At 41.0% G+C, this 25,859-nt stretch overlaps 1 protein-coding gene across 7 annotated transcripts in view; it reads left to right on the plus strand.

The window, feature by feature from the left end:
- Nucleotides 1-25,859, plus strand: part of slc44a5b (solute carrier family 44 member 5b) — a gene marked incomplete at its 3' end in the record, with an annotated part of 36,563 nt that overhangs the window by 442 nt on the left and 10,262 nt on the right. For 4 of the 7 annotated variants that reach the window (XR_013936851.1, XM_080506204.1, XM_080506203.1 and 1 more), the window contains exons 2-20: nt 12,131-12,179; nt 16,834-16,907; nt 18,001-18,085; nt 18,378-18,462; nt 18,598-18,711; nt 20,046-20,106; nt 20,210-20,333; nt 20,524-20,568; nt 21,877-21,960; nt 22,219-22,331; nt 22,430-22,561; nt 22,905-23,004; nt 23,249-23,341; nt 23,564-23,651; nt 24,108-24,370; nt 24,806-24,900; nt 24,989-25,092; nt 25,221-25,294; nt 25,633-25,703. Coding sequence is in view for 6 of the 7 variants with exons in the window: in XM_080506204.1 (XP_080362330.1) it covers nt 12,131-12,179; nt 16,834-16,907; nt 18,001-18,085; nt 18,378-18,462; nt 18,598-18,711; nt 20,046-20,106; nt 20,210-20,333; nt 20,524-20,568; nt 21,877-21,960; nt 22,219-22,331; nt 22,430-22,561; nt 22,905-23,004; nt 23,249-23,341; nt 23,564-23,651; nt 24,108-24,370; nt 24,806-24,900; nt 24,989-25,092; nt 25,221-25,294; nt 25,633-25,703 (1,854 nt within the window). Of the gene's footprint in view, nt 1-12,130; nt 12,180-16,833; nt 16,908-17,984; nt 18,086-18,377; nt 18,463-18,597; nt 18,712-20,045; nt 20,107-20,209; nt 20,334-20,523; nt 20,569-21,876; nt 21,961-22,218; nt 22,332-22,429; nt 22,562-22,904; nt 23,005-23,248; nt 23,342-23,563; nt 23,652-24,107; nt 24,371-24,805; nt 24,901-24,988; nt 25,093-25,220; nt 25,295-25,632; nt 25,704-25,859 lie in introns of all 7 variants that reach the window. The other 3 variants (XM_080506206.1, XM_080506208.1, XM_080506205.1) reach the window with 2 other exon arrangements.

The raw sequence follows: 25,859 nt of genomic DNA on the forward strand, positions 1-25,859 counted from the left end.
ACGTACTATAATAATAATAAGAATAAGAATAATAATACCGTTCACAAAACGGGGAGGGGGGGGGTTGTTCAAATTGACGAGTTTTCCTCGGAGTTCCACTGCAAATAAAGCCCCTAGGATGTATTTAGCGTCATATAACTTCAGCGACGTGATTACAAAATTACAAAAAATCCGCCGTGTTGTTTACCTGAAGAAAAACAAAAGTGCCTCGGCGACAGGAGATGGTTGACAGTCTGTTTCGCTTCTGCCTCCTCGTACCGTCGCTCGTCTTTGTTGTGAACGTCGTTATGTTTTCCTCTCCAAACTGCATTGACAGCATTTATATCGGCATGGCTTTGTTCCAGATGCACTGGGAGCTGGCATTGTTTTGGCCGAGCTGCTGTTTATCTTGTGGCATCGGAACGTCGGCGAATCGTGCGAATATCCACGACTTTCTCAGAATTACAAACGTCTTGATGTAACAAGTACAAAACGTGTCATCTCGTTTTTAACCCCAGATTTGTGATGATGACCACGTTTAACTGTGTGTGTGTGTGTTTTTATTTTTCATTTTCAAGTTAAGATGTTTGTTTTTAGATTTGACTTGCATTCAATCAATTACCTGATATATGGTTATTTCTGCAAAAAAAAATGCCTCATATCTATTTTCTTGGCATTTTTCTTTTTTTCTTCTAATTTCTTGTTTGCTGTCTTTTAGTACTACCTCCGAAATGATTTATCCCCTTTGATATACCCCCAAAACTTTGAAATATGTGCATTAGCAGCACAAAGTGTGATCCTCTCCCTGCACAGATGAGATTTGAATAAAAGGTTAAAAGCGATGTCTTCTGTCCAGCATGTTTGATAACAAAGGCTTTATTGTCTCCAAATTGCATTTTGACTGGATTGGTGTCAGTATGGATCATTTTAATCCTTATGCTGAATACTTTCGTCCATTAGCTTGCCTTGGTGATCATGTTGTTTATCGAGGCAATATAATCCTTTATCAACACCAGATGCCACACAGGCAGCCATATTTTTCTTCTGAAACAAAGAAAGACGTACACTGGTGCCAGACGAGTGTGAGCCAGTAAGACGTAAAGCTATATTTATATTACATTTGATCAAAGATGGCTAATGGAATATTTTGCGCTTCTGATAGCTAATGAATATTTTGCACTTCTTTCTTGATTGCAATCATTTTTAGCACTTTTAATACACCATCAGCGCCTCCATCCATCCATCGCTTCATCTAACTTGGGGTTCCTTGACGGGGGTGAGAGCCAGTCCAAGCTCACAATGTGTGAAGCCGGGGTACATCCTGGATTGGTTGTTAGTCTGTAAAATGTATGTTTATGGGCAATTTTAAAGTTGCAAGTTTACTTTCAGATGTATGTTTTTTGGGACTGTGGTCCGAAACCACAATACTCGTGGAAAATCCATGCATGCATAGAAGGAACATGCAAACTCCACACAGAAATAAACTGGAATCAAACCAGATATTCTCAGTGGGTGGCTACAGTGGTGACCACTATACTACCACCGTGACAAGCAACCAGGCTGGGAGAAGACTACCGTTCTTCCTTCTTCTTCAAACTTCGTCTGTATGTGTGCGTTTTCCAGGCAAAGGTCATAGTGCCTGAAGCCAAACAAAGCTGAAAGCCATGGTTCAAACTTTACAAGCCATCTGGCTGAACTCTTTGATATCAGTCAGTATGAAGTCACCAGTTCACCCAGCAGGCGTGTCTTTAGCGTTTGAGCAGGATATCCGAAATGTCTTCCCCAGTGATATCGCACCATGCCCAGGGAGAAATCCATTCCTAGTTGGTCTAATCCAAGGTCACATGGTGGTGTAGTGTGGTGTAACACGCTTGCCTCATGTTGGGAATATTCATGGCTTGATCTGGCCATGACGGCCATTTTGTGTGGAGTTTGAATGTTCTCCAGGTACCCAGGTTGTCTTACATTCTAATAACACGCCTATTAGGTAATTTGGAGTCTTATCAATAGCCATGGCTGTGTATATGTGCGTGTGGCTGTCTTGTGTTTGCGTGTCAGCCATGCGATGGTCTGGCAACTCGTTCAGGATAAACCCTTTTCGCGTCTTGAACTGGGATGAGCTGTCGAGTCTTGCAACTTTGAGCTGGATAAGACGGTATTAAACAATGATCGTTGAAAAGTCTTTTCCAAACGGCTTAATAACTTATTATATTGTCATTGCGATTCGACATTATCCGGTAGATGATTATATTTTCCATTTTTGATCAAACTCCTATGATCATGTCGCTATCAAAGGAGTGTGATATTTTGATGTAGCAGCTGTTCTAACCGGGCCTCTGACAGCCTCAGATGAGGGAAAGTCACTGTTTCATCCAGTGTTTTTTTTTTTGTTTTTTTTTCTTCCCTCCCACTTCTCACATCCTGACCTAGTAAATCCCTGAGACCTCATGACTCCAGCACTCTGTCAATCAACACAGCAGCCTGTCAGCTGGAGTTGATTCTCTCTGCTCTCCACAGACATGCAGTCCACCATTGGGAGCATCGGTCCCTCTCCCCCGCAACTTGAAGCTGGTGCCTGCCGTTGTGCTGTAAACATTCAAAAATAGTTCAAGTGTGAAGGTGGTTTTTAAAATAAATGGATCTCATACTATACTAGAGAAAATTATTTAGTTACATGTATGCAATGTATGTGTTGCATCATCATTTCCTGCATTAACTGTCCTCGAGTGTCATAGAGATTTTATAGAGGGTTTAATTAATACCGGAAAAAATAACTTTGCCCTAACAGCATCCAACATCTGAGCCCTGGATGGAGTTACGGTGCTTCCCAGTGTTTAGAATAACTGCTTCATGTTTGTTTTGTTTTTTTTGCATCCATGGCACTTTTGCCCCACTTTAGACCAGGTTATGTGTCTTACAACTGAACTGAGTTTGGCTGGAAACAATATTTCACACAATGTATTTCCACCAATGTAGAATCAAATTAAATGACATATAAGGTTTATTTTTGTCTCGTTCTTTGCTTGGCGTAGCTTTGCTCTGCCTTTTTTCCGTAGCCAAAAAGTAGCCAATGTCTAACATTACCAATCCAGCAGAAGTAGAAAAAGCAAAGGCATCTTTTTTTTATTTTTTATGGACAATTGCCAAAAGAAATATTTTGTGGGGGAGCTGCTAAAGTTCTCGCTTTCCTCCTCAACAAGAAGCCCACCTACTTTCTTGAAACATTTCTTGTGAAATGTCTGAAATTGCAAACGGGAATAGAGGTAAATGATGGACAATAACGAGGTGGAAACAAAGATAATATTGTCGTTTCTTTTAATGAACATGAAATCTACATTTCTGGGTAAAATAATGATTCGATCCCACGTGAGAAGCCATGAAAGAGAGCCTCTTTGCCGTTCCCCTCACAACAGTCCTCCACGTTAACGCCAGCCATATTCCAGTGTACTCTTGAGGCTAGTGTATTATATAAGGCCTCTATGTGCCAAGTGTTCAGTGGGCTCATACTGTACTGCCGGAGTGTTCAGTCAGTCAGAAAAGTAGAAAAGTAGCTCATAATCATTCTGTGACAGGTTTGTAAGTAACCATGTAGATATGAGTTCCAGTGTGGAGTTGGGCACACTGTTAATTAAGAAATGTCTCACATGGGCAGTTTCCATAAACGCTCGGTTGTCATACTGAGTCAATGCAGAAAGCTGAGAGCAACGGTTGTGATTCAAAGCATTCGTAGGCTCTTCTTGAGAAATTCTTGTAAGAAAACCCTGTGGCAGGAAAGTGCTATTATAGGCTTTTTAAGTGTCACTGTCCCTGCAAATATCAGTTTTAAATAGAGGCTGTTGCTCATGCTGCATCACTAATACACATTCTACGAGTTTTCATGGCCTTTTTTCCCCCCCATTATTTCTAACATGGTTATGCCCTTTGCCACCAATTTCATGTTTCTTTTCATGAACAAAAGCCACATTAGTTCCTGAATGCTTAAAGTTTAGATGTGTCATTCACATCAATGATAGAATTCATAAATCTTTTTACAGATTCACCTCTGCAGAGATTGCAGAGCGGTTTTATGTCTATGAGGTGCTCAGTAAGAGTTGAAATGACTTGACTTGGTTTTATCACTAGCACCCACCTGCCAAATGATCCAGCTTGCTGTGTTGAAAGGAATGTGTTGTTATCCCCAATAGCTGCAGGTTATGATCTTGCTTAGTACTTAGCTGTCTGTATTTCTTTGTTTGGGGTCTTTGTGTTGATGCAAGGTATGTTAAAAGGATTTCCTGTCTTATGAAGACAACTTGCATCATTAATATCCAATATTGAAACACTGACCATCCATTACTGTTTCGAAAAGTATATTTTTTTACATAAAAAGCGGAAGATGATTTGGTTTGATCAAGTGGCATGAAGTCAATAAAGAAAATTATCACCAGAACTATTACAGGTCTCCTTTAACAGCTATCCATCCATTCAATCCTTGTTCTATACTATTTCATCTAACCTAACGTTGCTGGAGCGAATCCCACCTGACATTACCTGACATTGGCCAAAAGGCGGGACACAGCCCGGACAAGTCACCGCTCGTCAGACGGCAAACATGGACGTACGCACACAGCATGGCCATTTAGATCCAAATTGACCGAATACCTACTATGCATGTGTTTGGACTGTGGAAGAAATTGGGAGTACGCAGAGAAGCCGTGCCGTCTTCAGGAGGCCAGACCTGGACTGAGCCCTGCAGCCTGTGTGGTTGAGAGCTCACTGACCTCCTCCGTCACCTTACTGGTGAGGGAGCCGCTTGGCTGTGGACAGGATGAATCTGCAGAGGGTAGTGAGAACAGCACAAAAAAAAAAAAAAACACTCCCGCTGCAGCCTGCCATCCATAGAGGACATCTCAAGCAGTCGGGACAGGAGCAGTGTGGCCCGCATCACCGCTGACTTCACACACCAAGTGAACAGACTATTTAGCCTCTTCCTCTCGGGAAAATGACTCCGCAGCATCAGAGCCGAAACAACAAGGTTCCAGTGCAGCTTCTTTACAGAAGAATAAACTGGACTATTTATTATATGTTGTATAAATTGCTCCACTATTTAACTGAGATTTGTTCATTTTATTAACTTTACACATATGTTGCTTACCCTGATGTATTTCTTTTACATGGGAATGACGATTAAAAAAAAACATTGAATCTTGAAACCCCACACACGCACTAAAACTGAAATGCTTGTGGGAGATAATACAAGCTCAAGAAAGTTGGATTCTCAGTGCTGTGATACTGCATATTTGAGTTCAGATGAATACTTTGCTCCATGAAGCCGGCAAATGTTTGAAGTGTAAAAAGTAAATAAAGCAAATTTTTTTTTTTGTGAAGATGCACATGAAAATAATCTTGATCTTAATTAGTCATTTAGTCTTTACAGAGCCTTAAAATCAAATTTTCCTAAGACATGCAAATAAGCCTGCCTACAGGGTGAGATTATCTGCTGTAACCTGCTTCTGTGGAAATTAGCATGTACATGTGGCACTAATGGAGTAGTCGGTCTTCCATCCGAGTTTTTCTTAAGATACCAACACCAATATAAAATGCTAACGAGAACCTTTAAAGATAAAAAAATGTGAAATTAAAAACAAGCCTGTGATCTGCTTGCTTTGATAACCAATGGTATTTAAAGGTGTGCAGTATGCATTGGTATATAGGTACGTAGTGCGTGCGTTTTCATTTATCCTTGATTCATTGCGTATTTAGATATCAAAGCCTATCCTCTTATGGCTAAGTCTTTATAAATCCTGGCAGAAGCCAGTTGAGCCTGTCACTGATCTACAGTAGCAGTAGCAAGTCTCATTTCACAGAAACACAGGGCTGCCACTGACATGCCTGGAGGCTCCCACAGAAGTAACCAAGGTCACAAAGCCCTAGCCACAATACTGCTGCTTCTCTGCTTGAAGCAGCCGGCCTGGCTGTCAACATTTGACACTCCATTGCTAACTCCTCTTCTGGGAGTTCATTCCCAGCCTGGATCCCACAATTCGCTGTGTGTTGAAGGGATGTCAGCGGGCATTATATCCGTGCTGCTTTCTGTGAAGCCACACTGTAAAAATGGTTCCTGCACTAACGGGAGTTTACTCAGTGGCCTGCTAAGTCTGATATGCCAAGTACACAGTCCTCAACCATCTGCTAATAGTTTGGGCAGACCCCAGGAGACTCTTCGCAGGAAACCCAAACCAGAGATCGGCATGTTGTTGCCTTGTCTCAATAAGGAGACGAGCACTTTAAGGGTTGTACTGTTCTCCAGAGGAAGAATACAAGCAAGGCGTAAAGGATGCTTTGAGATACAGAAGGGCAACAGAAGAAACACAGAGGAACGAGAGTGTTGGCGTTCCATTGGAGGGCGGTTGTGTGCGTTTTTTTTTTTCCCCTCCGGGTTTTAATGTGGAAGGAAAAAGTGCCGTCAAGAATGTTAACTGCCGTGATATTTCCGCATATTTAATTTTCAATTCGAGAGAATTATGAGAGACTGTCATAAAGGTGATGATGTTCTCAATTCATCTGAGTTTGAATAGGGCTCTGTTTCATGTGTGCACGGTGGGGTTCGTAGGACCAAAGAGTTGTTTCTCTCAGGGGGAAACTTGCCAGTAAATACATCCTACATGACCCCTTGTGTCCCCGATGTGTGCAACTTTTTCTGATTGAACTGTGAAACTTTGACAGTGAACTTCTACCCTAAAGACTTTTTTTCTTGCCAGTCTCTTATCCTATCAAAGCTGCACTATGCCTTTTATCTTTGTGGCAGAGATCCAACCAAGCAACTTTCTTACGAGTGTGCTATTCGAACTACACCGATGCTGCAGAAGAAAGTGGGATACTTCTAATTTTTAAATACAGACGAGAGGAAAAACACAAAGCCCCAAAGCCATACTCCTGATGCTGCTTTCCTCTATGGATTGGCAGAAGCCAGTGCTTTCATCAAAAATGAATGAGTATACTGTACACAGCAGTCAGACTCACTGGCTCTGCATATCCTGCTGAGCAACATCATTATGCTGAATTTTTAAAATTTCTGTTTTCTTTCTTCTTTTTTTTCTATTTTTATTTGCAGTTCCAAGTAAGGCTGACATAGCTTGGCCAGCGGTGCACTCTCGCAACACTCCGCTCTCTCCAGGTCTTGGAAGTGTTTATAAATACCCAGTGCGAAAACAACAAAAAAAAAGTTTCCTTTCCAAACGGCCCGTCTGACCCGTCCCGTGTAGAGCACCTGCAGTGTTCGAGCTGTTTGCCTGACCACGGTATGAAAGAGGCCTGTGTTGGACAGTGAAGCCAGGGGACAGTGGCGCCTGTGTTTGCCTGCGTTGACGCGTCTATGTACTGGATGGGCTTATGGAGACGATTTGAGAAACTCTGTAAAGCAGTGCTGTGGAAGAGTGAAAGTGGGGTAAAGTAGAAGAATTGACACTTCAGAGGGTGTATTGTGCTCTGCTCTCGGCTATTCATCCGTCTTCCACGCCGCTTTATCGCGAGTAAGGGCCCACAGGGTTGCTGCAGCCTCGTCCAGCTGACGATTAGGGCAGTGCAGGCCACGAGCCTGTTCGCTCACCTTCGCTCACCTTCGCTCTGTAGAGTCACCACTTAACCTCAAAGCACATTTTCCGAGCACAACATAACCCTAACATGCAAACTCCAGACAAAAAGGCTGCTGAACCCGTCATTTTCTTCTCGACATGACGGCGACCCACTTCCGCTGCCCACACTAACTTAAGAATGAATGAAATGGATTCCGGAACTGTTGATAAGCTTCGGGTTCCACATCAAGTTGAGTTTCTTTTGTTACTTTTGAAACATCGAGAGGGGTTTCCTTGAGTACAAGAACACATCCTGGATGTTTTTCAACGCGTAGTAAAAATGTCCTCGTCACAACTTTTCTGCGTAAAATGCTGACGTCTGATTTTTTTTTTTTTTTTTGAAAAGGAGCATTTTTCAAATGTTTCAGTTTCAACAGCTGTGTGTATTGTTCTCAGTTAAGAAAACGATTTGAATTATTTAAATTTCAGTTTTTTCAGTGCCTTATACACATAATTACTGAGCAGAATGACGACAGTAAACCACAGGGAACAGTTGTACATTTGTGCTTCTTAAATTGTCAACACAAGACGAAGCAATGTTTTTCTTCTAACGATTTTTCTATTTGGATGAATTGTTCAATCTTTTCTGCCACTTTGGTGTTGATTTTTTTCCGTGACTAGAAATGGGTACTTTAAGTTGTTGTTTGTGAAGTCATAATGGACTGCTCTTTAATATTTGATTAGTGTTTTGTTTGGTTTTTTTTTCTCCAATATTTTTAAGTTGGTCACGCACATTTATCATGCGAGTCTCTCACTCCTGCATATTGATCCTTAGAGCTGGTTGCCATGCGAGATTAGCCACGAATGCAGAGAGCTCAAGTAGTGAAGATCCCTGCCAAATGCTTTTGTCTGCTTTTGATGTGTCTGTTTTATCTGTATCCCACTAAGTTTATAGCCTCTAAGCTTTTGATTACCACTATGATTGCTGTGTTATGTGTAAATCCTTCAGTCACGGTGGAACGAGGCGCCATTATCTAACGGCGTGTCAATAGAGCAGCCGAGCAGTTAGTGGAGCTCACAGTGACTCGAGCTGTCCCAGTGTAGCATGCCCGCCAGGCTTTTTCCGAACGTTTTTGACTACAGACCCTCATTCAGCCTGCCTACAGCCAGCAGCGCACATCCAGTCCACCAGTCCCATCTCCTGCACTGGCAGACTGCAGTGCAGTCGAAGCAGCCGTCGTCTAATGCAGTGTCGGCTGGTGGCCCGGGCATCGCTGTTTTCCTTTCTTTCACCGCACTCTCTTAACTTCTCACTGAAATCTGTTTCAAGGATCAGATGATGAGGCTGCAGCCAAGGGAAGGTAGTTGGGTTGATGTAGTTAGAGAGAGCAGCGGTTGAGTTGATTCAGCTGAACATTAAAGTGAAGAGCTAATCCCACTTTGTCACACGACATTGATAGTTTTGTATAATTGGTTTTGACTGTGATTACACCTTTGATATCTTCTTTTTGGGTAATTGGCCATCTGTCGGTGTGCTTATAGTACATGTTTCGCAGTGTTTAAACTGTAGAGTGATCACACCACCGATATGACAAAAACAAAATGGTCTTCGGTGCACCACAATCTGTCGTTTCATCACGGGCGTTCCTTGATCTCAGTGTGATTCATCTCCCAATTACCATCTGGACTAGTCTGTTTTTACTGCGGTACAGTGTAGAGATCAGTGTGGTTTTGAGGATTTCCTTGCAGCACAGTAAAATAATTTCAAATGGCACTAAAACCGATGCATATATATTGATCGCAAGACAGCCCAGTTTTGATAGCCTCATGTTTTGCTCACTCACGGCAGTCGTACACTCTAATTAGCTCTGATATATTTTAATGGGATACAGAGTGGTGGTTATAGAGATGTTGCAACAAAGGGTGGGCTTTAAAAGGTGTTGGTGGTGACTGAAGGCACAGCAGAGAAAATCAGATTACGTCTGCCAGGACATTGTACACGGCTGTTTGCTAAGGTACATATGTAATAGATGTAGCATTACACATAAAATATATATTATTGTTCATGGCTGTTGTGATCTGAAGGCTATGTAAAGCATTACTCTTCTATTATATGCTTTACATTTGATATATTGAGTAATTTCCTATAATTACACTCGTGAGTTTGTACTAAAGCTGCTTTTATATATGTAATTCCTCTCCATTACAATTAAAACCAGTTCAGTTGAAATAATTCTCATAAAAATACATTCTGTAAAAAGGCATCCCACTAACCTCCAGGTCTGTCCCGTTTTTGTAGCCCTATGTTGCAGCTTTCACAATTTACTGATAGAGAATATATTTGAACTATATTTATCTTGTGCTGGTTGACTTCAGTCTCTCGTTATATATTTTTTGTGCTTTAAAGTTTTAATTTTAAATGGCGAGTTGGTCGCATGAGTCCTTTCGCTGCAGTGTTAGAAATGATAAAGAAATACAGTGACTCCATCAAGCCTTCACACATTGTGTGTGTATGTGTGTTCCACTGCTGTGTTGTGAACATTGCATATGTGCAAATTTAAACACAAAGTAGTATTCTTGCACTTTTTAGGAAACGCTGCAGTGAGCACCTGGCCTTGTGACATTGTGTCCTTGGCCGAGGAATTTATACACTTAACATCCCCCATTTTTAGACCTAATACACTATTCAGGTGAATGAGTGCAGTGACAGCCAGATGGCTCTAAACTACAGTTTCTTGACACCAAGGGCAAAGGAAAAGGAGACTTTTAACTTTTCACGTCCATTAACAGAAAGGTCAAAAATGCCACTGCAGAAAAGACGCTGAAATGATCATAATCACACACCTACGCTCCTTCTAAGGAATGCCCTCATGATTCAGCACAAAACCGCACGCAACTATGACACTAGAGTTTTTGCTCGTTCACGCCAATGACACTGTTGACCCAAAGATCTGGCTTTACTGAAATTCACCTCGGCTTTTAATACATTGGCTTTGAGCAGAAACATCAAACGTAGAAACGGCTTAAATCACACCACTTTTGGTTTTTGACCGTGGCCGGAGTATTTCCACTTAATTCTCCTGGAGGATGTGTGGTTGTACGTTCATTACATGTTCCACGGTGCACGCCCATGAGTTCGACTGCACACTGAATGTGTGACGACACAAGGACATAAGTAAATACACAAAGTCATCAATACATGGAGATTAACAAAACCTATGGAGGACTTCTCTACCTTGTCACAGCAACCCAAGCTACAAACAGACTGCTGTTTCGCAATTGCTTGGTATATTCTAATGTTTTTTTTTCAACTGACTTGCTGCAAAATGCAACGCAACGCAACGCATATTTAGACTATACCTCATGACCAGAAAGAACCAGGTTCTAGTTGAGGTGAGAGCTAATGTACGTGGCAGATCTCTCGTTTTCGTCATCTGAAGAACTGAAGGAGAAATAGTTGCTGAGCTGGTAGCAACTCTTGGCTGGTCAACGGCAAAGCACTTACATCCAAGGCAAGGGCAGAATTAATGACACATAAAGATAAATCAAAACATGTGTTAGGCCCTTAAAAAAATTACAAATAAAACATGTACCCTTGAGTCTGAATCTTAGTGAGAGTAGGTTCTTTTTTTAACTCCTGAGATTAGAAACAAACCAAAATAAATGTTACCAAACTTACTTGTTTTGAGATAAGATTAGACCTTATAATGTAACTGAACAGCATCAGCTGAATCGGATACAAGCAGCATTTACTGCCAGGACCAATTTGTTGATTTTGATCCTCTCACTTATGGTTGATAGAAATAAAAAGTGCGTTTTGAGCTTAAAAACTAAATTGGACAGCTAATCATGCCCATTCCCACCATATTTGCTGTTGCACTTTCCGGTGCACTCGTTTCTCACACTTTTAGAAACAAGGCGAACGTGTACATCTCTCGCAGGATCAATTTGATAAGTGGGTAGATGGGAGAAAAGTGCCCACGTCTGCCACAGCTACTTGGAGACGTTACCCTCCATGTCCTCCATGTGTGATGATTACTCGGTCCACAGAATCACGTCATACTGAGTTTCACCGGGACCAGAGAGTACCGGGGACCAAGGAAGGCAAGAGATGATGAATGAGAATGCATAGTTGTCACACCTGTAAGTGCATACAGTCTTGGTAAGCACCTTGGATGACTGATGGTGGTTGCAAGCATTGTTCTGTATTTTCTCTGCTGGGTCAAATGGAAAGTCCTTGTGTTGACCCAGATAAACTATTTGGATTAAGAGTTGCTAAAATGATTTTTTTTTTTTTTTGTCGCGTTTCCGACATTGTTCTGGCATGCTCTGCAGTGGAGCAGTGTGGCTCTTTCATTTCCTCTCAGTGCTGCTTACATACTTTCCGTGTATGTGGTGTAAGTGTTTCTCACTAACACTTTGTTTTCTACTGTGTGTTATACCCATAAAGTATTAAAAAAAAAAAAAACTACGTTTGTTTCCGTCATGATTGTTGACTATACTGTAAGTTTGTACTTAATGCAATTTATTGGTCAAATTCATTGAGCGTTTTCATGCTTTTTGTCAACTGACTCATCAATACTGTTCTTGTCTTACAGGTGAACCACGCAAATTTGACCCAAACTTCAGAGGGCCTGTCCAAAACAGGTAAACAACATCACCACATTTTGCGTTTCAAACACATTTAATAGAGACTTTGAGAATCTTCTTCTTGTCAACATGGTTTATAATAAGATAACGGTGATCATTCATCAACATGGTTTCAAGCATGGATGCAAAGAAAACATAAAAAAACCTGCCTTTATAGTTCAGGTGAACTTGACCCTGCAACATTTGCCCCCAGATATTGATTTTACCCATTGGATAATCTTTTTGGAACACACTCCTGTCCCAGCGCTGACACATTGACTATTTGTCATGCTACTTTAATAAAGATCGAGGCCAGCTCTCTCCGCTCCCGTCGTGCAGATCAATGGCCATAAGTCAAGCTGGTGGCCAGAGTTAACCCTATGACACATTAACGAGCTGCAAAATACACCCAAATCAGTCGTGCGCTTCATTAGATATCATGCGAACTGATGCCTCGGTACCAAATTGAAGGCATAATTTCTTATTAAGAATTTGACAGTGCTTGTTTTGGTACCTTAGTTGTTATTTGTCTCCCTTGTTTATTTGCTCTATATTAACTCTTGGATTTAGAAACCAGTTTTGGGTTTTTTTTTTGCTTTAGATGCATACAATTATTTTGATGTTGTCTTCTCAGCAGTAAAACTGGAACTTGACTACCTCCTTAATTTTCTCTGCAATTATTGCATAGTTTTATGTTTATTCTAGGAACAATGCATCATAAATACCTATAAGATATCACAGTGCTCCTAAAGAGTGCTTTTATTTTATGGAGAAGCAAACTCAGCTCAACACAGAGATGTTGTTATTCTTAAAGTTTACTAACATCATGTTTAAATTACAAACAGCTGAATGTGTTGTATCAATACTCCACACAAACGTTATGGTTAGAATTCCTTCTAATAACTTCAAACAAAAGATTCTTCTACGCCGGTCCATCCAACTTGCAGTAACCATGCAGTAAGTATTAGAGTATACAACATGAATTAATAGTGTACAATTAAATACATTTGTGTTAATACACATTTTGAAAGCTGGTAGCAAAAAGATTGGTTTTAATACTGTGTCCACCCTTCACTGAGATTATTGCATAGAGACAGTGAGTCTATTCCCTTTCTGTTCAAGTTAGAGCAAGTTATCATTTTGCATCACTTGAATTTGAAGTGTTCTTTGAAAACTAATGTCAAAAAACGTTCAATTTTTTAAACCCCAGGAAAATGATTCAAAGCTGTATTTTTGAAAGAGTGCGCTTGAATGGGCATCATGTGCAGTTGTGGCACAAGATGCTGTTATGAATTCAAGAACTACTTCTGAACATCACATCCCTTTAATGAGATCAAATTAATTTTATATTTTAGGACTCGTTGATTTCTTCAGAACAATGAAGACCAGATTTTTACAATAAAGCGAAAACCCCAGACGCTGTCACTGTCGGCTTTTCTTGATGATTTAGTCTTTTTCCAAGGTAATGGAGGCTCGTATCTCTTTTATGTTCAGCATCGGTTCGGCAGGCTGCTGTGAAGGCATGTTTCAGTCCTCCTGTGTCTCTTTATCCCACCCTCTTCTGCCCATTTCACTGCTACAGCTGGGTGAAGGCACCAAGGATACTTTGATGTTTCTGTGGCCCACAGGCTTTTCTTAATGAGAACTGGGAGAGAACCAACGCTGTGGTCGTCTTGTTTTCATGCAAGCTCAATGCTTAAACGAAGTAACTCTATCTCATTATTGAGCTTTCCTCTCCAGGCCAGACACAAGTGGACATGATGTAATGTAATATAATCCTGCTTGACTAGTAATGCAAACAGAAATACATAGAATTACCCCCCCCCCCCAAAAAAAAAAAAACTATACACTAATACATATAACTTTACCTTCAGATTGTGGCTGAGTATAATTTGTAGCATTCTTCCATTAGCCTGTGTAACAATTGACCTAAATGAGCCTTGTATTTTGGGAGGGATAACTGCTCTCTCAAACAATTGTCCCCCATGCCTTTCATGACCGTGCAAAATCTATCTTTTGTGTGCAGAGTTGGCCCTCGTTGCTGTGACAAAGCATGGGCAGTCTGGCAGAATCACACTAAAATGGCACCCGTGCTATTCTGTCGCACTTCTGCCATCTGTGTCACCTTGGCTCCCGCAGAATAGCATCCCTGCAAAATATAACACTGATACAAAACTTTCTCATTGTACCGCAAAAGCTTTTAATGCCTTTTTTTTTTTTTTTTTACCCTGTGAAAGTACACAGACTACCAACACAGTACTCAGGCAGGGTAGTGTTCATTTTTTTAGTATGCACAAGTGGTATCTGAGGACATCTGACGTTTTGAAGCGAAGCCCGGTTGAAGTGACACTACATGTTTCTTAGAATATCAGAGCTGGGCGGAGTTGTTTTCAGTCTGCTTATCCTGTCAGCTCGCCTTCAGTACTGACCTTTCAATGCTTCAAAGGTGACTTTGTTTTCGCCCAATAATGCTGTGTTTGCATTTCTGTTGTTTTTTTTTTTTTTTTTTTTTTAAACATCCCTCCAGTCTGAATGGAAAGCACAAGTGATCGACTGTAAAAGTTGCATTAAAGTGGAGGAGAGGCAAGATTCCCAGCGCTCGTATCTCCGCATCCGATCATCTGGGATGTGTGGCTGAGTGATAGCTGACATGTTTACCAGTGGAAAGTAGGAGAGGCTTTCAAAGGCAAGGCATGCAACAGTCGCCATAGCAACCCAGACGGCTCTTTTGGAATTAAATGAACTAATATTCCCTTGTCTTCCTTTGTTAATAACATGCACAATCTCTGGCCGTTGGCAGGTTGTCTTGGTACACCTCATATCCACTGTCAGTGTCAAACTCTTGTTGTTTTCACGAGGTAAAGTGCTGCCCACTTTATCTGCCCTTGTTTCCTCCGTTGTCTCACAAAAATAATTGCCGTGCTTCCACAAAATCGGTTCGCACCGTGACGTGTGGCACAAGTTTTTAAGTCCAGTTCAAACACTACTTTTCTGCCCGTTCAGTTAAGCATGAAACAATTATTTTCTTCATTAATTATTCATCCCAAAATATTTTCTTATCTGTCCCGTGCATAAAGGTTACCCAGCGTGGCCTATTTCATTTTACCAACGGTCTACCATGCACAAAAATCTATTCACGCCAAGTACCAATGAACAATTTATTTTTTCAATGATTGGCAAATTCATTTATCGGTCAACTACTTACGTTCTACTTTTGGACGTTCAGTTTTATTATGTAGAGGTGATTTGGCTATTTGTGCATGTGTCAGTCATCACAGGCTCACCGGCCAGTGTTATTTTTTGGTTGTTTTTTTATTTTATTATTTACAGCTTTATTGTAATTGAGATGATAAGGACGATAACGTAATGACATAATTCAGAAATATTAGCAGCATTGCTTAGACAGGCGAGATGTCCAGTTCTCTCTTGTTTCCAACTCCCAACGAAACAATCCAGCAGAGCAGCTTGGTGACACAGATTGCAGGCTTTACTGCAGTTGCTTATGCACCGCCAATAAAAATTATCTCCTAATTGCAGCTGCACTTGCAAACAGACCTGACTAATTTGCAACGCAGGCTGAAATTACGGCCAGCCCTTAATCGGGGACGCAAAACTGAGCATGCAGTCGAAATTGATGTGTTTGTTTCCCGATAAAAATGCATTCGTTAAGACTTGTTTACATTTGAATGTAAACGTTGTCCTATCTTTTTAAGCCATTATTTCTCCCCACACAATTATTCTACGCTGGATAGGATGTGTGCACAGCACTCCTTTACTTTTTACTATCTGCTATTTAATTGTTCATTGGCGTTCGGGGGCCGATAAGCAGCCGTGTCTGTATTCGACCATATGCGGCATACAAAAACAAGGTCAATCTATTGTTCAAAGAACCTGTATCGAGTAAGCGCTGTCATATTTCTGAGCTTGAGCCTCCTTTTGACCTTGGCTTTGAGAGCCGGTCGAGCTGATGGCCGAAACTTGAATCCACTCGCATCCGCTAGCTGGGGAGGCTACACACGTCAGTTGTATAGTTCGAGTGTGCAGTGGACTGAATGTGGCTTGGGTCTGGTACTTATCTAGTCTGAATTGGTTTTGAAAAAAGGGTGAGACAGACGGCCTCTGTCGGGGCGGAAAGGAAGGGAAGAAAGCTTGTTAGTGAATAAAAGAGTGAGGGAGACAGTGGATAAAGACTCTGGGAGAAACACTCTGCAATGCTGCTTCAAACCACCAGAGTGAGGCTCCCGTGGAGGCTGGGAATCTTCAAATAGCTGTTTCTTTGTGCCTGTGGGACGGATAACTCTGGCATTGGGGGTGGGGGTGGGGTCTGCACTTAAAGTTTATTCAGGGAGCCAGTAAATGTCTCCTGCTGGGTCTCAAGAAACATGGTTTAAACGATGATGCATCATGTCTGGACGATATCTGGACAGAGAACTGAAAAATATCAACTGCATAGTATAAAAACTAGGTTTAAAAAGAAGTCAATAGTTACTCCGATTTCAGCTGAAACTTGATTTCTCTGAACAAAATAGTGTTAAATGTTCACTAGATAAGGTAAGTATGCAGGGTTTTTTTTGTTTTTTTTTAAACACATTAAATACATTTACCTACACTTCAATTGGCGTGTTACAAACTCGTCTTACATTCTGTTGAATCTGCTTTGTCTCCATTCCAGGAGCTGCACTGATGTGGTTTGCTGTGTCATCTTCGTCATTGTCATCCTCGGCTACATTGCTCTGGGTACTGTGGGTGAGTTTGACACATTGCTGGTGATTGCATCAAACTTATATAACGGCACAAACTTGGTGTTGTGCAGTCGCAATAAGGTTTGTAGTGTGGAAGAGAGAATTACTCGAACTTCGCTCTTCCAGTTTGTATAAAACTTATAGCTGATGGCAAGAATTGGATAGTCGGTGCAGAATGGGTGCTCGAATAGTGAGTTATCGTCGAACAGTAATTTGTTAACTACATAAATAACAGGACACGCGAACACTTTCAGTGAAAGTAAGGCATTTTTGTTGTTGTTTATAATGCTGTGGTGTGCTCTTCGACAAAGTGTGTGATTGTTACCAGTGTGGGAGACTTTCGAAACACACATCCTCCAGAGAATCGCCTGTTCTTTTTATAAATGGGACTTTGGTCACAAGTCGGAACCGTATTACGCAATCTGTTGAGTTACATTTTTGACTCGGGTCAAACCACCGATTGAACGTTCTTTTGTCCTCCTTCACACCGATGTAAGACGTGCATCACAATGTAGTTGGAAATGGAGTCCAAATTCTGTCAACTGTTGGGACATGGGACGTCAGAGAACATGTTTTTTGTTTTGTTTTGTTTTGTTCCTCAGCTTTATTATCTTTGTTTACATACGCCTACATTATGCAGTTTGGAGTTTTGCACGATGTTCATTAATTTACACTGTGAAAGTCGATGATGTTTATGTTGGGCAAATGAATGCAACTTGATAAAGAATTGCTTGGTAAAATGGAACAGAATCTGAATAGATTATGCAGAATTTCTTATTTCTTTTGTTTCTGTGTGTTAGAATCTCTTTTTAATTGGGCTCCACAAAAACAATTTTCTTGCGTTGCCTTGTTGATTGAGTTTTCGGTGTTGGAAAAACACATAAAATGGGTTTTATGCATACATGCGATTTAGATTTGTGGAGGCCACCCGTGAAGCTGTACTTTATGATTGAATAGCTGGTCATAGTTTGATCTCTGTGAGCCTCAGTAACTAAAGTGACTGCACGGCATTTGTCATTTAGGGCCACAGAAACTTGAAGTGAAATTACACATTCTAATTTAATCCCATTGAAATGAAAAGCCGTTTTTGTTTCCAGCCTGGATCCATGGTGACCCTCGTAAGGTCGTCTATCCAACCGACAGCCACGGTCACTTCTGTGGCCAGCAGAACACCCCCAATGCGTGAGTGGAAGAAATTTGCTTCCTAATTTATTGCACAGTGGAATAATTATGTTGTCCAATTTGTCTGTCAGCTTTCTATTGTTATCTCTACTCACACAATAGACTCTGACTACAATTCAGAACAGATATGATTTATGATTAATTCTGGCAAGGTTTATTACTTGTGTGTGCATGAGCGTGTGTGTGTGTGCGTGTGTGTGTGTGTTGCTGATAAATCTTTGTATTGTGACGGGACTTCAGAATCTTTCTAATCTGACTTTCTTCTCTTTGTCTTCATCTATTGCGTCTGCAGAAACAAAGCCATATTATTCTACTTCAACATGTTGAAATGTGCCAATCCTGCAGTTTTAATTAACCTCCAGTGCCCTACAACCCAGGTAAGAGACTAAGTGGAGGTTCTTCGAGCTCTGCGTGGCACGATGCGTTTGAAAGTCTCTGCCACCATTTCGCCACGGATGATTATGCAAGATTGATGGGTCTTTCTCATTAAGAGGATGTGTTGCCTTCTCCAGCTCTGTGTCTCCAAGTGCCCTGACAGATTTGCTACTCTCCTGGATGCAAGGAATACCAAAAACTGGGAATATTACAAACAGTTCTGCAAGCCTGGCTTCAGGATTGGCAGTAAGGTGAGAGATGCTAGTTAATTGCCCTTTTAATTGGTCTTTTTTTTTTTTTTTTTTTTTTTTTTTAAACTGGAGGACAGTTAAACAGGATACTGAATCGCTTTTATAATGACAACAAGTCATGTTGTTGATACCGATCTCCAATTTCGGAGGTGTCCTTTAGAACTGCGCTTGCTTCAGAAACATCACTTGATGTAACGTGTTTTTGCGAGAGAAAATGATTTCATCAGTTCCATCGCGGTGAAGAGCTCATTTAAATGGCTTTTGAGAAACGGGCGGAAGTGAATGAGCATCCACTCGAGCACATCACAGCCTTGTTCTGTGAACTGGCAGCAGTTCAGTGCTAATGACGTGCACACGGCGGTGTGTAAGACTCAAACTGAAGTGTTGTGTGGGAGCACCTTGTGGTTTAATGATACAGTTGGAACCGAATCCGTTTCGGCTTCCTACATAATTTCAAGTATGACACTGTAACATCAAACGACAATTACTTATCATTGATGACTTTTGGGTTTTTTCCAGATTGACAGTTCTTGATATGAACTGAACTATCTTCGTTGTAAAAATTCGGTTTTGTCAAGGAAAGAAAGTGTTATTGTTGTTTTGCTTAAAATAGAGGTGAACCGCATTTTATTTTTAAACGCTCACCAACGCTTGTCGGAATATTTCACTAAGCCTTGTATTGCAATACAAAAGTATGTCAAACATAGTCAAGATTGTTCATAGTCATTTATATATCTAAACTGACTGTATGTGAGATACAACAGTTTTCAAGGTGCAGATTTAAATGTTTTAATCTTTAAGAAAATAATGTTTTCACATTGAAATATAGAAACTACAAAGAGAGAGAAAAGCACCCCAGAGAATCACAACACACAAAGACGCAGCACTGCCTCCACAGTCGTTCTCTTGATCAACAAATTTGAAGTAATGTTGACTAGTCTGCCAAAATTGTTCTATTACCCACACGAATTCTAATTTGTTAGTGTGTATTGCAGGCGTGTGAAGACATTCGGAGCAGCACAAATAGTTAAAGGTACAGTTATGCAGTTAAATTGAAAACCCAAAGTGCCATGGTATATCTGTTCTGTTAGGAAGTTTAGTCAGTTCACAGCCTAAACTTCACACTGCATTAAAAGTGCCCTGATTATAGTGAGTCGTTATGTCCAGTGGCAAATAAGGTTGAAGAAAGATAGAAAAACACAACACATGACAGAACAAATGCCACTTAAAATCAATAGCAAAAGCAACTAATTGTGGGTGTGTGATAACAACTGCGTCAGTGATGCATCACATGGGTTTGAATCTGTATCTCCTTTTTTTTTTTTTTTTTTCAGTCAATTGGCGAAGTCATACGTGATGAAGACTGCCCGTCAATGATCGTGCCGAGCAGGCCCTGTAAGTGAACGATTCACTGTAAACACAGTGAACCGCAATCGCATATATTCTGTTTGCCGAGCCGCTGAATGCAAACGGGAATGCTCACAAAATGTGTTCTTAGTCCTTCAGCGGTGCTTCCCTGATTTCATTAGAAGAGATGGCATTTTAACTGTAGCCAATCAGACCATCTTCAAAGACGGGGAAAATAACAAGAGGAGTGTGAACGATCTCAAAGATGCTGCCAAGTAAGCCGATCTTACCTGCACCCTCAATGTTCTTGTCCCAGTTAAGTCAGTAACGTGTCAGACGCCAGCAACTCGCATACCAGATTCAGGAGTGAAATCTTTCTGTTTGTTAATGTTTTCCCTAGAAGTAAAATCGTTCAGTTCGCAAGGGTTTGTCTTCAGTGTTGAAAAACTGTTATAATGTCAATAGGGATGTCACGTCGACACCAAGAGATCTCTGGACAAATATCACCGGGTAGGACAAAGTGGGCATGCCACTAATGTTAGTGACGCCCACGAATGTGTCCAGCCACATTCAGCATTATGTGCATGATGGGTTTTTTTTTTTTTTTGCATGGAATTATTACAGCTTTAAAGCTGCCTTGAAGTGTAGTAGTGACAGCTACTCTGTATATGCTATCAGCATGTTAGTGGGCTAAAGTAGCAGCTAAGCAGCTAAATGATGTATTTAAACTTGATAGTTGTTGTTTTTCATGCATACCTGGTTCTTGTTTTGTTGTGATCAGGTGGAGTTTTTTTTCACATTGGAAATTTAATGTACCTTAATATTTTCCTTTTGATAGCCAAGTAACTGCCACACAGCAAAGACTGGAAAGGTTTCAAAAATCTATATATTTTTTTTACCCTTTCCCTTATTACCATCAGCTTAATTGTAGACTAACCCTCCCACCTGTGCTGTTCATCAAGGAGAACACATTCCTGAAATTCTTCAGCTGCCGCAGTGGATGGGAATTAGGACAGAATAATCACACAGTTTGTGTCATATCTGCTTCAAAACAAGTCATCCACCACTTTGTGAGTGCCTTGGAAAGCCGGGTAAATACAAATGTAGAGTAGTGTAGTGCCCCCTGGTGGTGATCACAGTTCCTCCGTAGACGTCGATGCTGGGAATAATCCAAACTCCTGCGTATTGTATGTATAGTGTACATAGGGGAGGCTGATTTAGACCTCCTTAGGTGCTGTTAGAGCTGTATATGCCTTAGCAATGTTACATACATACACATATGCATATTCACATGACTATTTGAGCAGTTTTGCAGGGTTTATTTTTCAGTCCAATGGTGCTATAGATATTGTCACTCCACATCTAAGCTTTTTTTAATAAATCTTAAATAACAACTATCCTCTGTTGTGCAGTTCGGCGATAGTATTTGGTGTATCCAGCACAAGTCCATGACTTTATCAGTGACACTGCCACTGAATAAGGTTTGCGTTCCAACGCATTCATGGTAATGTGCTTCGCCTCTGCTGTAGGTGCTTCTCTGTAACTCATCCAGTAACACACTGCTGTACCATTCACTGCCATAATGTAGGAAATACTGACCAAAAGCCTTTCAGTAACACGCATTCTGTTGCTACGTTTTTGTTATACTTGCCCTTGTTGTAGCACATGAAGCTAACATTGTCAAAAACATTTTGAGACTTTGTTTTTGTCGCACAGTGCCAAAGATAAATTGGGTGTCGAAATGTTTTTGAATCAGTAAAATACACTAAGAGAGGCTTATTTACATTTCCTCCTTCTAACTTGGTGGTGTCATCACAGGAGTATTGCAAGCCTGCTGAATGCGAAAGAAGTTGGCATGAAGATCTTTGAGGATTATGCAAATTCCTGGATCTGGATCCTCATGTAAGAATAGCAGTTTCTAATAAATGATTGATATTTGTGGATACTGAAATCTGAATGGCATATGGGTGAACTAATTCATGAAAGTGATGGAAATGTTTAAATAATAACTGTTTAACTCTATACAGGAACTTGTTTGTTTGCTTTTTTTGTTACCGTCTGCTCGCAGTTTGCCCAAACGCATAACAAAAGCAGAGTTAGTCGAGTTTGTTCGGTGAACTTGTATTTCCCCTGGGGTTCTATGCGTTTGTGTTGTTGCAGTGGTCTGGTGATAACCATGGTGATCAGTCTGCTCTTCATACTGCTGCTGCGCTACACCGCCGGCGTGCTGCTCTGGCTCGTCATCTTCGGTGTGGTGACTGCAGTGGGCTACGGTCAGTGTGTTTACATGCTCTGTGTTGCTGCTCGGATAATGCGACTGTATGGAATGTCATACTTGACCCGGCACTGTGACTCTTTCTCTGCCTCTCAGGAATCTGGCATTGTTACTGGGAGTACAGTCATCTGAGCGGGAAGCCAGGTTCCAATGTCACCTTCTCTGAAATTGGCTTCCACGCAGACTTCAGCATTTATCTCCAGCGTAGCCAGACCTGGCTCATCTTCAGTACGTTCTCTTGCGCGACGATCTTGCGACACTTTCTTTATTGTCATACGGGCTGCTGTCTATTACATAGCAATCGTCAGCACACATTTATGATCAGTGTGTTAAGACCCTGAGCTCATGTATTATTACCAATGCATGCATGATTTGATGTTGAGTGCTGATCACTATACTGGAGCCATAAAGTTCTGTTTACTCCAGAGAACCTTGCTCAACCATCATTTGTGAGAAAAAGAACTATTTGGTTTTGATTTTGATAAACATATTTAAAAAAAATTTTTAATGTAAAATGTTTAAATGATATACTAAAGCTTACTCGATTGATACCTTGATATTTGTTTTGTAGTGATCTCTCTTGCTGTGGTTGAGGCCATCATTGTGATTATACTGATATTTCTGAGGTCGAGGCTGCGCATCGCCATTGCATTGCTGAAAGAGGGAAGCAGGCAAGTATGAATGGAGGAACAATTTCTCAAACTTGGCCCTTGACTCTTTTTGTGTGTGTGTGTGTGTGTGTGTGTGTGTGTGTGTGTGTGTGTGTGTGTGTGTGTGTGTGTGTGTGTGTGTGTGTGTGTGTGTGTGTGTGTGTGTGTGTGTGTGTGTGTGTGTGTGTGTGTGTGTGTGTGTGTGTGTGTGTGTGTGTGTGTGTGTGTGTGTGTGTGTGTTTTAAATGTTTGATCTTGTTTCCAGGGCTATCAGCTACATCATGTCCACTCTCTTCTACCCTGTCATCACATTTTTCCTTCTGGCTATTTGCATTGCTTACTGGGCCGTCACAGCAGTGTATCCTTCTACTTACTAAAACTACAGTTTCACCCAGAAGAACAAGAAGAGAGATTTTCCTTGAGATAGTTCATTGGAATATTTACTACTATTGGTATAGTTTTTGTATTTTATGTTTATATAGCTAGTAACTGTTTGATTAAAGCGTTACAGACTAAAACTAAATGATTGTCACCTGGAGTAAAGTTCTATTTATTTTGCCCTTAACTTATTTGCCCTCAGCTTCTTAGCATCATCTGGCAATGCAGTCTACAAGGTCACACCTGCTGATAATAAATGCATGTATGCAAACATCACATGTAATCCACAGGTGAGCCCTATACTCTGCCACATATTGTAATTGTTTTATAAATCAGGTCTTTGCTCTTTGCTTCCCCCTATGGTTTATGGAAAATACTATATTTTCATGAATGTAATCTCACTGATGTTTGTTCCCTTTGTCACAATCCTTCATCAGAGTCAACTGAAATGAAATAGAGTGTAATGTTATTGGATTTTTGTCCCAAAGTAAGAGTAATAATAGTAATAAGTATAGTAATAATATAGTAATAATCCTCTTAAAGGTAATAGATTTGATGCTTTCAAGTAAACAGCAGCGCATTAGTAGCTGGCAGCTCTAAACTTGTATTTGACAGATGTAATCTATCAGGTAGCTTGACATCCTGAACATATGTGACTTAATGAGAAAGCATTGAGGGGCCTTTAACCGACGTTCCAGAATCACAAACCCACTGTTCAGCTACGCATCATTTTTGCTTCATTTCAGACCTTCGGTCAGACCAACGTTACCAAAGTGTGTCCTGGCTCACAGTGCATGTTCGCCTTCTATGGTGGGGAAAGTGTGTACCACCGCTACATCTTAGTCCTCCACCTGTGCAACCTGTTCGTGTTCCTCTGGCTGGTCAACTTCACCATCGCCCTCGGCCAGTGCACTCTAGCAGGGGCCTTCGCCTCCTATTACTGGGCCCTAAAGAAACCCAACGACATCCCCGTCTGCCCGCTGTACTCCTCATTTAGCAGAGCCATACGGTGGGTCGCCGATAAGAGTTTTATTTTCTAGCATACCACATTTGATTGTTGAATGGGTTTTCATTAGTTTGGTTATGATTCCAGGAATGAAAATGAGTGCTTCAAACAGTCTCGACATGCTTTTTTTTTTTTTTTACATGGGCCATCAGACTTTCTTACACATGCATGCAGTCTCACATTTGCTTGATCAGTCACATTCCTTGAAAACACCGTAATAATCTTTTACACACTCTGACCCACACCAACAACGATGCCATTCAGAAGAACTTTGGGTTTTAGAGTCATTCTAAAAAAATTTAAAAAAAGATGTAGCACACATGGGCAGGGCAGTACGGGGGGATCAAAAAACTCAGGATTGGAAGTCGACCCTCTCTACAAACGGAGCCACAGCTACCCCAAATGACCATCTGTACTGTTACTTTCCTTGTGTCACAGTTACCACACAGGTTCTCTGGCCTTCGGTTCTCTAATCCTTGCCGTGGTTCAGATGGTTCGAATTGTTCTTGAGTATCTGGATCACAAACTGAAAGGTGAGCCACTTCTCCGGGCTTTTTACTGCTCCTTCATTTCATAAACTACCTCAACCGACGCAGTGGTTGCCTCGCGGTGTTTTCACAGGTTCTCAGAATGGGTGCGCTCGATTCTTGCTTTGCTGCCTCAAATGCTGCTTCTGGTGCCTGGAACATTTCATCAAGTTTTTAAACAGAAATGCATATATTATGGTGAGTCTTTTTCTAAGTGGACCGTTGATTCCTTATTGTGATGGTGTGTGTCTGTAGCCGAGCCCTTAATCCACTCACCGCGGATTCATGTGTTAACTAAACATTGCCTGCTTTCATCTCACCAACAGATAGCAATATATGGCAAGAACTTCTGCACCTCTTCCAAGGACGCTTTCTTCCTCTTGATGAGGAATGTTGTTCGGTAAGATTCTCGTGAGTGTCTGGATGTGATGCACGTGCCTCATTGGTGTCCAGAACTGCTGGATGTACACCGAATCATTTAAAAGCTCTTAAGTATTTGATTTTAATCACAACCTATAGGTTTTGTGTCTTAGAAAGTTAATCCAAAATATCAGAAGAAGATTATTTCAATAAATAAATCAGTTCCATTTTCCAAAATGAGCCTGCTCACCATGTTTAACCTTAAAAGTCGTCGCTCTCATTTCAGTCCCTTTTTTCATTTGTGTCACAGGATTTATCTGCGTCCTCCCATCTCTCTCCTTTCTATCCTTCACTGTGACCGTTCCTCCTTTCTTTCAGGGTGGCTGTCCTGGACAAGGTCACAGACTTTCTGCTGTTTTTGGGGAAGCTGCTTATTTCAGGAAGTGTTGGTAAGTGTTATGCCGCACCTCATGGTTTGGAGTGACAAACATTGACTTTCCCACACGATTGCATAACGGGCCGAATGAGTTCTTTCTCTGGAGGTAAAGATGCTTCTGTACTTCCTCTACAACGATCACGTCTCCTTCATCACGTACATATTCAGT

The sequence above is a fragment of the Blennius ocellaris genome, assembly GCF_963422515.1.
Source record: "Blennius ocellaris genome assembly, chromosome: 12".
NCBI classification, from domain to species: domain Eukaryota; kingdom Metazoa; phylum Chordata; class Actinopteri; order Blenniiformes; family Blenniidae; genus Blennius; species Blennius ocellaris.